The sequence below is a fragment of the Marmota marmota genome, unplaced genomic scaffold, assembly GCF_001458135.2.
Source record: "Marmota marmota marmota unplaced genomic scaffold, marMar, whole genome shotgun sequence".
Taxonomy (NCBI): domain Eukaryota; kingdom Metazoa; phylum Chordata; class Mammalia; order Rodentia; family Sciuridae; genus Marmota; species Marmota marmota.
Window position 1 is genome coordinate 7371879 of NW_026000241.1, and position 14651 is coordinate 7386529.

Below are 14651 nucleotides of genomic sequence, written 5' to 3' on the forward strand. Positions count from 1 at the left end.
CAGATGTCACAGGGCCTCATTCTGAATGTGGATGGAGTTGGACTCACTGGGAGTGCTGCCATGGCCATCCTCTCCTACACCTTGTGGCCTGGACTAGCTCAGCTGAGAACAAGGACCATCCTTTCTCCGAGGCAGGAGGCAGCACCCTTCAAACTATGCACTCATGCCTTGGGCCCAAATTGGTGGGGACAGATAACTCATAATAAGCAGCAGCCCTTCTGGGCTTCAAGGGCTCAGGGAAGTGTTTGCCCAAGCTAGGAAGACTTGGAAGTTCCATCCCTTGTACAAGATGTGAAGGGACACAAGGACACCCATCTCCAGTGAACCCTGATATGATAGGCCGTGAAGGTTCCCACTGTGCCTGGGTAGAAGCCCATCCTCTGGTGCCCAGGAAACTCCAGAGGCTGCTCCTAAGAATACTCCCCATACCCTTCTTTGCTCTGCTCATCCCAAAGGGTCCCACTCTGGCTTGCAGCTCAGTCCAGAAGCCTGACAGCCACTAATCAAAGCCCCAAGCACCCCATTTCTCTAGCTGTGCTTACCCCATAGACCACAAATCCACTGGGGGAACTGTGGATGGGTCAGAGGAAGGAGGGGGCAGCTCCCACAACTTACCTTTGATCTCCAGCCACTGCTCGTAGTCCTCCTCCTCCTCCTCATCAGGAGACTGGAAGACACTTGGCCGGTGTGCCACAGGGAGCTGCTTAGCATGTGAGTAGTTCTTCACCTGGCCAAGTGGGCTGCCTAGTCCCAGGCCTGAACGCTTGCTGAGCAGGAGGGGCCTCTTCCCGGCGCTGGGGGTGGGTGTGCTGGGAGGACCGCTGGTCGTGCTGGGGGGCGGGTCTTAGAATGGAAGGAAGGAGATACAAGCTGGAGGTCTGCGATGCATATCTCCCCATTTCCCATCTAACCAGAGTGCTGTGGGCCCCCAGGGGCTGGTCCTCAGCTTTCAGTACTGGGGAGGTTGGGTATGGAGGTACACAGAGAGGCCACCATGTTTTTACAGATAAGGACAGAGGCCCAGGGACAAATGACTCGTAGGGATTCCTCAACCAGAAGAGGACAAGCCTGTGGCTCTGGAGATGGCAGTCTGGCTGGAAATCCCTTGATCAAGCTACACTTAAAGCCAGGGGATTTAAGCCCCCAAGGCCAGAGGAGAGGCTGAATGCCTGCAGCTGGCCTAATTAGGTACTCTTGGCCTAAGACCCTACAGGTAAAGGACTCAACAACCTGTCTTTCCTCTCTGTGGACCAATTTTGCCTTGGATTGACTTATTCTCAGTCATCCCCTAGGATACCTGACAAAAGTCAGCAGTTTCACCAGCAAAGACTAGAGTAACAATGAGCTCTGGGCAGTAAACTGCATAACCATAGATTCAAGTGAGCTCCTCATGGGAGGTGACTCTCACACCTGGCATGCCCCACTGCATCCTGTGAGCCAAGTGGCTGCCCAACCAATGGACAGAGGTTCCATTCCTCTCAAATGGGTTACCACCTAATAGGGAGACATTGGAAATGCACTGGGGCACAGCCCAGAAGGCCTACAGATGGCTTCTCTAACCGAACCCCCAGTTACGCTAAGACACACATGTGTAGCAAGGCTTATAGCAAGGTGGGGGGTGGGGCATCTTATGGATTCACTCAAGAGTCCCGACTTCAATGGAGAAAAAGCATTGTGAAGGGAAGACCCCTGCCCTGATGGCAGAAGACTAGGGCCCCACTAGGGCTAGCACAGGCTGGCTCCATACATTGGGCCTTACCTTTCTTTCCTTTTCTTATAGTACTGGTGATGAAACCAGGGCCTCTTGCATGCTAGGCAAGTGCTCTACCACTGAGCCACACCCCCAGCCCTTTTTATTTTATCTTGAGACAGGTTCTCAATAAGTTTCCCAGGTTGGCCATGAATTTGTGACCCTTCTGCCTCAGCCTCCTTAGTCATGGGATTACAGGTGTGTACCACTATACCTGCTTGAGCCCTTCTAAGCCTCAGTTTCTCCAGTGTAAAGCTGAAAGGTGACCAGCTACATGCTGCTTACAACAGTCAAGAGAGATTTGTATGTACTGTCTAGATCTAAAAATAATCATGTTATTTTATCTAAAAATAAAGATGTGCAGTGGTGCACATCTGTAATCCCAGAGACTTGGGAGGCTGAAGCAGGAGGATTGCAAATTAAAGGCCATTCTTAGCAACTCAGTGAGACCCTGTCTCAAAATAAAAAAAAAAAATGGGGGGGGGGGCTGGGGATGTATGTCACTGGTAAAGGACCCTGGGTTCAATCCCTAGTACCAAAAAAAGGGAAAGAATCATGTTGCATTAAAAAGAAAGGCACAGCCGGCATGTTGGCATGTGCCCATAACTCCAGCTATTCAGGAGGCTGAGGTGGGAGGATCCCAAGTTCAAGCAAGTTCAAGGCCAGTCAGGTGAGAGACCCTGTCTCAAAACAAAACAATGTGTTATTGTTTGGGTAAATGGTCAAAGCTCTAAAATAACATCACGTACTGGAGTGACAGGATGATAACAGGAACTGTCAGAACAAACAAGAATTTGTTGGTAGTGGGCTCCTGTAACAGGTAAGGATGAGAAAAGTTTAACTTCCTATAGGGTTTTTCATTATTAAATAAAAAGATTGAAATATAAATAATAATGTTAAAGCTATGAGTTTTAGGTGGAGAGAAAACAATACTATCAAAGGTCTATCAAAGAGAAAACTGCTACAGGCTCTTACAATGGTTAAGTAAAAGATTGGGCATAATCTAAATTTCCTGGTATAGAGGTGATGTTCAATAAACACCAGTGCCCCTGTGATAATCATTAGGGGAACCCTCCAGGCTGCCTGTCCATTCCTGCATTTCAGCTGCAACAGGACCCAAGATCTGCACAACTCAGGTGTCTCAGACAGCCTGGTGGAGGTGCACACTCTGTCTGTAAAAGGCCCACTCACCACTGGTGGGCTTGGGCTTATACAGCTTGGGAATGTCTCTCCCATACCCTGCCCTCTCGCCCAGTGGGAATCATCCTCACCTGCCCCCTCAGGGTTCCAGAGCCCTGGGACATGCTTGATCATGACCCTAATCCTACTGGATGGAAACCTGGCTAGTCTGCCCCTGCTTTTATGGGGTAGGCACCATAAGGACAAGTTTGTGCTTGTCATTTAGCATATGGTATAGGATGGGAAGAATAAGGGCACTCATGAGTTCATGAAAGGGACACGCCTAAGGTTAGACCTTTTACTTCTGATGTGCCAGGGGATCCCAGCAGGAGGCTGGAGAGAAGCATAAAGGAAGGGGTTGGCTGCACTTACCCGTGCTAGTCTGTGCCTTCTGCAATTTCAGAAACTGCTGCAAGAAGCTGCCATCATTTGCGAACTTGTTGGAAATGCAGGAAGAGTTGTGTGCATTTGCAATTCTAAAACCAAGACAGAGAACAAAGAGGGTGAGCCAAAGAGGAAGGATCAGGGTGCCCAGGGACTGCTGAGTACAGAGCAGGTTTCAGTATAATAAGCTGGGAACAAGCTTGTTCTAGTGAAAGTAACATTGCCTATCATCAGGTTATCTCTGCCCTAGTGTCAATACCCTAGGTCCAAATGGGCGCCATCAAGATGGTTCCTGTTTTCCTACACAGTACCTATCCCACTTGTTGTTAGTTACCTGGGCTCTTATTGACTCACAGGTCTACCTCCTTGGCCAGGCTTTATAGAGTTCTCCCAGCTACGGCCTGTGTGTGTTTACCCATGCAAGCTCCAGCAAATGTTTCTGTGGGTATCACATGTTCATAGGAAAACACCAAAACAATCTCTTTGTAGAATTACAGGGATATTTTGTATTTTTATTATTTTTACTCCTTCCCTGCCTCTTTCTTTTTTTTTTTTGTAGAGTATGGTGATGCACACCTATAGTCCTAGCTACTCAGGAGGCTGAGGCATCAGAATCACTTGAGCCCAGGAGTTTAAGGCAATCCTACCTCAAAAAAATAAGTAAATAAATAATACCATCAGGGGCAGGGGTACAACTCGGAGGCAGAGCATGTATTTAACATGCAGGAAGCCCTGGGTTCCATCCCCAGCACTGCAAAAACAAAAAATTGTTAGAAAACATCAAAATGCAACTACCACTTTCCTCTGGGTAGCAGCACTATGAGTGATTTTGGGGCCAGAAATGATGGCATATGCCTACAGTCCCAGCTATTTGGGGGGGCTGAGCTGGAAAGATCACTTGAGCTCATAAGTTTGTTACCAGTATGGACAACACAGTGATACTCCCATATCAAAAATAAATAAATAAATAAAGGAGGAAGAGGAGAAGGGAGGACTCTGGCTTTTCCTTATCTTATTTCCCTCTTTTTTTTTTTTTTTTTTTTGGTAGTGGGGATTGAACCTAGGATTGATTTATCACTGAGCTACATCCCCAGTCCTTTTTCTTCTTTTTGACACAGGGTCTCTTTAAGTTACTATGACCTCACTCAATTGTTGGGGCTGGCCTTGAATTTGCCATCCTCCTGCCTCAGCCTCCTGAATTGCTGGAATTACAGATATATGCCGCCACACCTGACTATTTCCCACCACATATGAGTTATCTTTAAAGTTTAAAAAAACAAAAACAAAAAGACGAAGAAAGGCAGTAAACATTCTTTTGTGTGAAAGAGATTTTGCTAACAAGTCAGTTTCAACATTAAATAAGAGGAGCCTTTTAGAGACCCATCAGCTCCTGACCTCTCCTCCCCCACACTATGTGCACCTCCCTCTGGATAGACAGGAAGGACTGAACATAATGAAAAACAGCTAAGCACAATGTCAAATGCCTGTGACTGGCTGAGGCAGGAGGATTTCAAGTTTGAGGCCAGACTGAGTAACTTAGTGACACCCTGTCTCAAAATGAAATTTAAAAGGGGAGGGGAGGGGTTGTGGCTCAGTGGAAACATGCTTGCCTAGGATGTGTGAGGCACTGGGTTCGATTCTCAGAACCACATACAAATAATAAAATTAAAAGTCCATCAACAATTAAAAAAAAAAAAGATGAGGGAGGGAGCTGGGCGTGGTGGCACATACCTGTAATCCCAGGGGCTCAGGAGGCTGAGGCAGGAGGATCATGAGTTCAAATCCAGCCTCAGCAACTTATTGAGGCCCTAAGCAACTAAGTGAGCCCCCGTCTCTAAATAAAATACAAAATAGGCCTGGGGATGTGGCTCTGTGGTCAAACACCCCTAAGTTAAAAAAAAAAAAAGGGGGGGTGGGATGGGGTGCTCTCTGAGTTTCAAAGAGCAATCAAATGACTCCCACTTGAAAATTACTGGTAATGAACAAATAGCAGGGGATACAGCTGTCCCTTGGTATCTGGGCATGACTGGCTCCAGGACCCCCATAGATACCAAAATCCATGGACACTCAATCTCTTATATAAAATGGCTTAGTGCTTACACAGAATCTATGCACACCCTCCCTAATACTTTAAACCTTCTCTAGATGACTTATAACAGCTAATACCATTAAGATGCTACATAAATACTGTCATAATCTATTGTTCAAGGAATATGACAAGAAATGTCTGTGTGTTTCAGTACTCACGCAGTTTTTCCCATGCATTTTTTTGTTTTTATTTTTCTAGGGATGGAACCCAGGTCTTGTGTATGCTAGGCAAGCACTCTACCACTGAGTTACATCCCCAGCTTGTGAATACATTTAATACCACTGAACTGAGGGATCAAAAATGATGATAATAATTTTTATTTTTTTGATGTTGGGATTGAACCCAGGGCTTTACCCTCCCCAGCCCTACTGTAGCAAATTTTATGCACATGTATTTTACCATAATAAAAAAAAAATTTAAGTGGAAGGAAAGCAGAATGTAAAACTGATAACTTCATGAAACAAAGCAAAGACACAAGAAGGAAACATATCCAAATGGCTATCTTGGGGTAACTTGAAGATTTTTTTTTTAAATACCTTTATTTTATTTATTTATTTTTATGTGGTGCTGAGGATCAAACCCAGGATTGAACCCAGAACTTTGCATGTGCCAGGCGAGCGCTCTACCACTAAGCCACAATCCCAGCCCCAAAGATTTTTATTTCTTCAGTTATAAATTCTAAACTTTGGGGCTGGGGCTGTAGCTCAGTGGTAGAGTGCCTGCCTAGCATGCATGAGGCACTGGGTTTGATCCTCAGCACCACATAAAAATAAGCAAATAAAATAAAGGCATTCTGTCCACCTATAACTACAAAAAAATTTTTTAAATAAATAAGTAAATAAATTCTAAACTTTGGTGTACTACACTTTTACAAAAAGAAAACAACTTATTTCAAAAGCTTCCTGTGCTATGTACCTACTCACCTGGATGTCCTCATCAGCTGCCCAATCCTAGAAAATTTCTGGGAGGCAACCCTACATGTTGTTCCTATCTTGGTACAAGTCATCCCTTAATTCAGGGGCAAGGGCCCACAAGTAGTTACTCAACATGTTCATGTTCCTCAGTGTCTTGGAGCTATGCCAGGCCAGCCCTGTCCTCAACCAGAAAGTCACAGATTCCTAGAAAAGGTGGGAGCTGGGCGGTTAACATACCCCACAATTCAGAGCCCAGAGGAAGGTGCTTGCCTCTCTTGATTATTCACCTTTGGCCTGAAATTCTTGGATCTCATTATTTTGATCACACTCCCATCCCTTACTCAAAACCCTTTGGTGCAGGCTAAAGTGTGTCTCAGGGGTAGAGTGCTTGCCCAGCATGTGCAAAGCCATGGTATCTGTGCATGACTGGTATAAAATGAAAACAAAATCTTCTGGGTGCCATTAGTGTTTTTCAGGACAGGTAGATAGAAACTCTGCCTAAGCAACCTGTCCTGCCCTGTGACAGCCCTTTAGTGCAAACAATTTGGACTGCCCTAGCATTCAGGGGCTCTTTCCCTTTCTTGCCCTCTACCAGGCAGGCCCTTTTCTGCTTCCTCAATAGACCAGCTACACCTAGGCCTTCAAAATGCAAAGCCTTTCTGTGTCCCTATGGTGGCTGCTATGTCTGGGAACACAGTGTCCATGTGTTATCCTTCAGCAGCTCTGGAGTGGGACTGGCACCCTCTTAGCTAGCAGACTGGGAGCCCCACAAGGGCTGTGCTACAACCCTGGCTCCTGCCCAGCAGCTTGTTGGCAGTATATAACTGCTAATGCACAAGTTAGCAGGCTGTCCTCCAGGCTCCTACACAATCATCATTTCTATTCTGCCATAGTGAGCCTTCCAAGAGCATCTGTGTCATTCCTTGGATTGTGTCAAGCCATGGCCAGGACAGGCACACACTGACTGCTCTCACAAGTAAACCCCTCTGCTGATGAGCCTCTAAGAACTCCAGGTCCCAGGCACTTACTCGCCAGGATGTGGGGGTTGAGGGCTGGACACCTGATTCTGCTTGGCTTTCTGCTCCATTTTGGCTTCGATCTCCCGTTTCTTCTGAGCAATGAGCTCTTCCTGGTGAAGAATGTTCATGTTCATCTTTCCAGACTTGGGAGGAGCAACCCCAAACCATCGGTTAGCCTTTCCTGGGAAGGAAAAAGCAGATCAAAAATCACCTTTGGCTGTGAAAAACATCAGATCCCCAATGGCTGTGAAAGGTCAGAAAGCAACTTAGGTTTACAAAGACTAATACACTCATTCATTCATTCACCCAGTGAATATTTTCAGAGAAAATGTTACATAGCTGTTACCGTAAAGGGTGCTAAACAAGAGACAGGGCCTCTGCAGATGTGGGACTCACCTCTCACTATAGGGGACAATAGACTCATAACAAAAGAAAGTAACTGCAAATTATAACAAGAGCTCTGATGGAAATTAATAAAAGAATGCGTGAGAAACAGAAGAGTACCTATGCAAATAGTGCAGTTCAAAAATAACCATTAGAAGAGAGAGCATTTAAACTGAAATTAGAGTATAAGAAGTCAGCAATATGAAAAGCCAAATGGAGAGGGATATGGACAGAGGATGGAGCGGATGCAAAAAGCCTAAGGTAGAAAGAAGCTTGGTGCATTCCAGGATCAGCAGGGTCTAATGTGACCAGAGCAAACTGCTCTGGGGATGGGCAGAAGTGGGACACGGTAAGAGATTCTGCATTTTACTTTAAGAAGTGACAAAGCAGTAATATGAAAGATCCAAAATTAAAAGATCCAATGGGGTTTTTGTTGTTGTTGTTGTTAAAGACAAGGTCTCTTATTTATTTAGCAGTATTAGACATTGAACCTAAGCCTCCCACATGATAGGCAAGATACTCTACCTCTGAATTAAATGCCTGTTAGGGTTTCACTAAGTTGCCTAGGCTAGCCTTGAACTAGAGATCGTCATGTCTCAGCCACCCAAGTAACTTGGATTACAGGAATGTGTCACCATAACCAGTTCCAATGGATATTTTCATTTTTAAAACCATCCTGGTGGCTGGGTGGTCACTCTAAGAGAATATAGGCAGAAGGGGAACAAAGAAGCTCACTAGCTTCAAGCAAGGATGATGCTCTTGGGACTAGTGTGATAGCTGTGGAGACAGGGAAGCCACCCCAAAGATACACTAGTGGGACTTGGATTAAAATCCAAATTTTTGAAGTTGGTTTTCTGTCCCTGACAGAGATGGCTCCCCTGCCCACATCCATGTCATTCTTGACGTTCTTCAAAAAAAATAAGCCTGGTTACCCCAGGGCCTTTTCACTGGCTGTGTCACATCTGTGGAGGAAAGGTCTGCCCTCCAGGTCTTTCCATAGCTAGCATCTTCTCATCACAAATGTCTTCTGCCTTCCCTGACCACTCAACATCAACAGGCTCCAAATCCCACCTCACTTCACCACAATTAATTCTTTGTATATGTTTGCTACTTGGTGCTACTGATCCCAGGGCTTCAGGAAGGAAGAGCCCTGTTTTGGTCCCCTATGCACCCTCAGTGCCTAGCCCAGTGCCTGGCACACTGTAAGCACATAGCGTTTGCTGAATGGATGACTGCATCATCTCATCCTAGGGAAGTAGTAAGAGCAAGACTTGGAGGAAAGTGGGATTCAAAAACACATGGGAAAGTGTATAATGGGAGCCCCAAAGCGGTTCGAAAAAGCAGTTTTTCCAGAAAAAGGGACACGAGCCAGACGGCAGCTGCTACGAAAAGAGAGGTTCAGGACAGCCCAAGGTTGCCGCTGTTTCAGCTTTGAGGGCGGTAATTTCAAAAAACTGGAGAAGAGTTGACCCCGGTGAAAGCCTTTATGGAAAACCGGGCGTCCTCAGCAAACCAGACGGGGCGGACAGCAACCTGGGTCTGGGGTCTCAGGAGACTAAAGAGATGCAGAAGGCTCCACTGTGGGCTGCCCAGAAACTGAGGCAAGGGGTCCACGGGTAAGAACAGGACCGACGAGAGGGTGAAGCAGCGACACGCAGCCCAGAGGACCCAAGCAGGCGCCTGAGGGGAGGCGGGGGCTGTTACCTGCAACATCCCGGTTGTCCATCTTGAGACTCATCCAATCCCACAATGCTCGGGCGCCACCTGGGGGGGGCCTGTTATATTGCGCATGGCCTGATGGGAGTTGTAGTCCAAGCCGGCCAGGCAGGCCCTATCATTTCAAGGACGCTTACGGTCTTTCCCGCAGGAACTCAAGCTTTAGCCTAAAGGAGACGTCGAAGACTCAGTTCCGATGACCCGGGGGCTTTGCCCCGCCCTCACGTTTCCTTGAGCCGCGGCCACCTTAAATATAAACTACATGTTCCAGGATGCCTTGTAAGGCAGCTCTCGCGAGATCCTCAAGAAGCGCCCAGCCCCGCCCCGTACGCCTGCTTCCGCCTCCCTGTGGAGGAGGCTTGTTGTTGTAGAGGCCGAAATGGCGGCTCAGGCGGCAGCGGCGGCACAAGCGGCGGCGGCCCAGGCAGCACAGGCTGAAGCGGCCGAGTCTTGGTATCTGGCGCTTCTGGGCTTCGCTGAGCACTTCCGCACTTCCAGTCCACCCAAGATCCGCCTATGCGTGCACTGCTTACAGGCCGTGTTTCCCTTCAAGCCGCCGCAGCGTATCGAGGCCCGCACGCACCTGCAGCTAGGCTCTGTGCTCTATCACCACACCAAGAACAGCGAGCAGGCGCGCAGTCACCTGGAGAAGGCGGTGAGCGCGGGCCGGGCCGCGAGGGAGGAGGCGCGGGCTCTTTGCGGTTCGCTGGCTGACTAGTCGCGATTCTGGCAGGCAGAGACCGCTTGTGGGGGACCTGGGGGCGCCACCTCCGCTAGAGTAGCAGGGCCCTTACCCGACTCCAAAAGCCGCCAGCCTCTCGGGAACCCGAGGCTCTCACCTTCACCTTATTTTTCGTTTCTTCTGACAGACGGGGCTTCAGGAACCGCCTGCTCCTACTCAGGGTACTCGGAAATTTGCTTCCTTAGGAGCAACAGGGTCCCAAGATCGTCAGGTTTTCAGGAGAATACCACTAGTTGGTGGCAGTGGGGACATCCTAGATTAATCTCTGGGTTGTTAAACTTCCAACTCCTCAGGGCTCAGCCCCGGAAGCATCGATCCAGAATGATCCCATCTGAAATGACTTGGGGTCAGGAAGAGTGGAGGGTGACAGTTCAGGCATTCCCTGGGAAGTCAGACTGGTCTCAAGAAACCTGGGAGGGCATTCACCCCTTCCTCCCGGACCTGGAAGTCTGGTACTCAGAGTGTTTGGAGGGTCTTGGGTCCCAATTGGTAGTTCCAGGTGTCATTCGGGAAGGTCAGTCCTGGAGCCTGGCTTGGGCTTTTGAGATACTGTGGGGAGACGAAATAGGGAATCTGGATTCCAGGACCAGTTGCTCAGCGAGGGGTTGTGGGTGGATCGCAGGGCACCTGCTTTCCCTTTACCCATTAAACCCATCCTCTGAGGAAGCCACCCACCCTCAAGTTTACTTGTGTGACATTCTGGTGCTTCAAAGAATGGGGGAAATTTATGGCTGTGAACTTGTTTCTGCTCATAGCAACACTGTGCTCCCGTCAGAACCCTGTGTCCCTTTTGCTGTTTATCCAGTTCCATTCTGATTAAAAGAGAACCTCCTTGAAAATAATTAACTTAGGGGGCTGGGATGTGGCTCAAGCCATAGCGCGCTCGCCTGGCATGCGTGCGGCCCGGGTTCGATCCTCAGCACCACATACAAACAAAGATGTTGTGTCTGCCGAAAACTAATAAATAAGTATTAAAAAAAAAAAAAAAGAAAAGAAAATAATTAACTTAGATTTTCCCCCCAAGTACTGGGGTTTCAGACCAGTGGTGCTCAACCACTGAGCTACATCCCTAGCCCTTTTTATTTTAAGATAGGGTCTCACTAAGTTTGCCAAGGCCCACCTTGAATTTGTGATCCTCCTGCCTCAGCTTCCCAAGTCACTGGGATTTCTGGCATGGACCACCACATTGGCTCAACTCAGATTTTTAAATGTATTGATCTGAGGTAGATTTGAGCTGTCTCTTAGCTAGTAACAAGTTGTGTTCAGGAGATCAGATCTTTGTTTTGCACACTGTGAAAAGTTAGGAGACAACATTAGTCCTCCCTTGATCAATTTCCTTGTTTCAGAGTGAGGTGGTCTGGGCCCATAAAAGTGAAGTGATTTGCTGAAGGCCACACAAGTTACTAACAAAAGTGAGCTCACACTCAGGCATAATAATCACCACGTTTCATGCCAAGACAATATATCGTTATTATTTTAGTGAAGTTTATTTGTTTTCAGTCAGCAGATATTTGTTAAGCTCTCTCCAGGTGCCAAGCTCCATTTCAGGTACTAGGGATCAGTGATGACTAAAACAATACCTACCTATAGAAGCTTATGTTTTAGAGAGGGAGACAAATGATATTTGTAGTAAAAAAAGTTAGGCAGTTATGGAAGAACCATGAAATATGGACAGGAGAAGGGATGAAGTTGATGTGGAGCTGCTATTTTTGGTAATAGTAGTGAGGGAGTCTGTATTTGTAGGAGTGACATTTGAGCAGGCCTGAGTGGGTGGGGTAGTGAGGCCAGAGATCTGCTTAAGGCATCAGGTTTGGCAAGGAGTGCCTGGCCTGTCAGAGACCAGCAGTGGTTTCAGGGCCTTGAGATCCAGTGAAGCACCAGGCTTCTGGGCCGGACTGCCCAGCATCTCCAGTGCATGAAACTCCCTTCTCTCAGTTGAGAACAGATCCCACCATTTCCCTCCTTTGTCTCCTGGGACTGTACATCCTTTTTCTAGCACTACTTAATAGTCACTGTGTGTATTGTCATATTTCGCCCACTCAGCCATGTCTAGCAGATGCAATCATGTCTAAAATTGCTCTCTTTTAGCCACTTGGTTTCTGGGCCTGTAATTTCAATCCTTATCCTTGTGAAGTGCCTTTGCTCATTTAACAGAACCCTGAATCTTGTGGGGTCTTCCACAGAGTCGCATACTCCTCTCCTTAGGTCACACCAAATTTAAGCGTAGAGATCTCAATCAGTTGCATCCCCAGTTGCAAATTTGTCTGGATTTGACTTAAAGTAGTGTTTCCCATGCTGTTTGCCTTCTACAGTTGTTTATGTGTTTGTTTTTATTTTTTATTTTTTTTGCTAGGGATTGAAACTAGAAGCCCTCTACCCCTGAATTACTTTTTAGCCCTTTTTATTTTTGATTTTGATACAGTGTCTCACAGAGTTCCCCAGGCTAGCTTTGTGATCCTCCTGCTCCAGCCTCCCAAGTCACTGGGATTATAGTTGTGTCCCACTATATATGGCTATGATCTTTTGTGTTACAAAGCAAGCATGCCTTTGGGATAGGGGGTTACTGGAGATTGAACCAGGAGCTTAACCACTGAGCCACAACCCCAGTCCTCCCCAGTTCTTTTTATTTTTTACTTTGAGACAGGGTCTCACTAAGTTGCTGAGGCTGGCTTTGAATTTGTGATCCTCCTGTCTCAGCCTTCTGAGCCACTGGATTATAGATGTGCACCACCAGGCCCTGCTACTTTTTTGGGGGGTGGGGGCAGTACTGGTGATTGAAATAGGCCTTTTGCATTCTAGACAAGCACTCTACCTCTGTGCTACAACCTCAGTCCTTTTTATTTTGTTTTGAAACAGAATCTCATTGAATTGCGCAGGCTGGCCTTAAATTTGTGATTGATCCTCCTGCCTCAGTTTTCCAAGTAGCTGAAATTACAGGCGTGTGCTGCTGTATCTGGCACAATAAGATATTTTGAAAGAAACATCATGTTTAGAAAACTTTTAATACAATATGTTGTCATAATTGTTAGTTATAGATTTGTCTATGTAGGAAAAAGCATAGTGTCTGCCAGATGCATTGACACATGCCTATAATCCCAGTGGCTTGGGAAGCTGAGGCAGGGGGATTGTGAATTCCAGTCATCTCAGCAATTTAGCAAGACCCTGTCTCAAATTTTTAAAAAAATTTTTAAAGGGCTAGGGATGTGGCTCATGGTTAAGCTCCCTGAGTTTAATTCCTAGTACAAAGAAGAAGAAGAAGAAGAAAAGAAAAAGATAAAGCATAAGTGTCTATAGGATTCAGTGCTGCCCTAGATTTCAGGTACCCACTGGAAGTTTTGGAATACGTCCCCTGCAGACTATGGTTAGATTCTATTCTCTTTGATTGGCGCATATTAATTTCTGTTCCATCAACTGTTTGTGAACTATTTAAAAGACATATGTAATAGAGTTAACCATCTGCGTCATCAAGTCTACCAACTTTGAAAGAATCATCAGTTAAATGTCCCCATCGGAGTCTGGAGGATTTGTCTCCCTTTCCTCCACAGCTTTTTTGAGACCACAACCATTGGTCTTAGTCATCTTGCCTCTGCAGGCCCTCAGATCTGCTCATCAAATAAGGACACTTGACCTGAAAGCCTCTCTTTTTGTGTGTACACATGTGCACAGTACTGAGGATTGAACCCAGGAGCACTCTTACCACCAAGCTACATTCCTAGCCCTTTTAATTTCTTATTTTGAGGCAGGATCTCACTGAGTTGCCCATGCTGGCCGATGCTCCTGCTTCATCCTCCTGAGTTGCTGGGATTACAGGCATCTGCCACTGTGCCCAGCTTAGCTTCCCTTCTTTGATTATGGTTTTGGCAGCGATGTGGATGTGTGGTCAAAATTCTTGGCTGCTTTGAGACTGCCTGGTTAAATAGTTTGTGATTATAGAAGGTATTCCTTTCCACAGAAATCTTTTGGCTAGATTTCCAAAGCTGTTTATGCAGATTCTGTCAAGTTACATTCCTTCAGACATATTTTGTTTTCTCCACATTAGTTTTTTTCTTGCTGCACTCCTATTTCTGTGTGAATTTTCAGTTCTCTTTCAGGGCCTGTGACTTCTGTTTTATTTTCACACTAGTCTTTCATGCAGACAAATCTATTTCAGTCATTTGCACATTTGCTGTAAAACCAAGAAAATATGCAGGTATACCAATTTCCCCCTTTTCTTTCATTTTTACTTATTTATTTACTTATTTATTTGTGCTAGAGAGTAAACTCAGAGCCTTATGCATGCTAAGCATGTACTCTACCGTTGAACTACACCCTGAGTCCCAACTTTCCATATATCTATATCTATCTATCTATATCTATATATCTATATCTATATCTATATCTATATATATATATATATATTTTAGTTATAGTTGAACACAATACGTTTATTTTATTTATTTATATATGGTGCTGAGGATTGAACCCAGGGCCTCAC

At 46.1% G+C, this 14651-nt stretch overlaps 2 protein-coding genes across 5 annotated transcripts in view; one reads left to right on the forward strand and one right to left on the reverse strand.

Moving 5' to 3' along the window:
- The window catches only part of Sugp1 (SURP and G-patch domain containing 1), a 30815-nt gene extending 20882 nt beyond the window's left edge, over positions 1-9933 (reverse strand). Inside the window, exons 1-4 of the mRNA XM_015489305.2 lie at positions 9424-9933; positions 7345-7516; positions 3302-3405; positions 616-843 (exon numbers count right to left, since the gene is read on the reverse strand). Coding sequence (XP_015344791.1) covers positions 616-843; positions 3302-3405; positions 7345-7516; positions 9424-9457 — 538 coding nt within the window. The 5' untranslated portion in view covers positions 9458-9933. The remainder of the gene's footprint in view (positions 1-615; positions 844-3301; positions 3406-7344; positions 7517-9423) is intronic.
- The window catches only part of Mau2 (MAU2 sister chromatid cohesion factor), a 36667-nt gene continuing 31786 nt past the window's right edge, over positions 9771-14651 (forward strand). For all 4 annotated transcript variants that reach the window (XM_015489306.2, XM_048795065.1, XM_015489307.2 and 1 more), the window contains exon 1: positions 9771-10090. In XM_015489306.2, the coding sequence (XP_015344792.1) occupies positions 9815-10090 (276 nt within the window). In that variant the 5' untranslated portion in view covers positions 9771-9814. The remainder of the gene's footprint in view (positions 10091-14651) is intronic.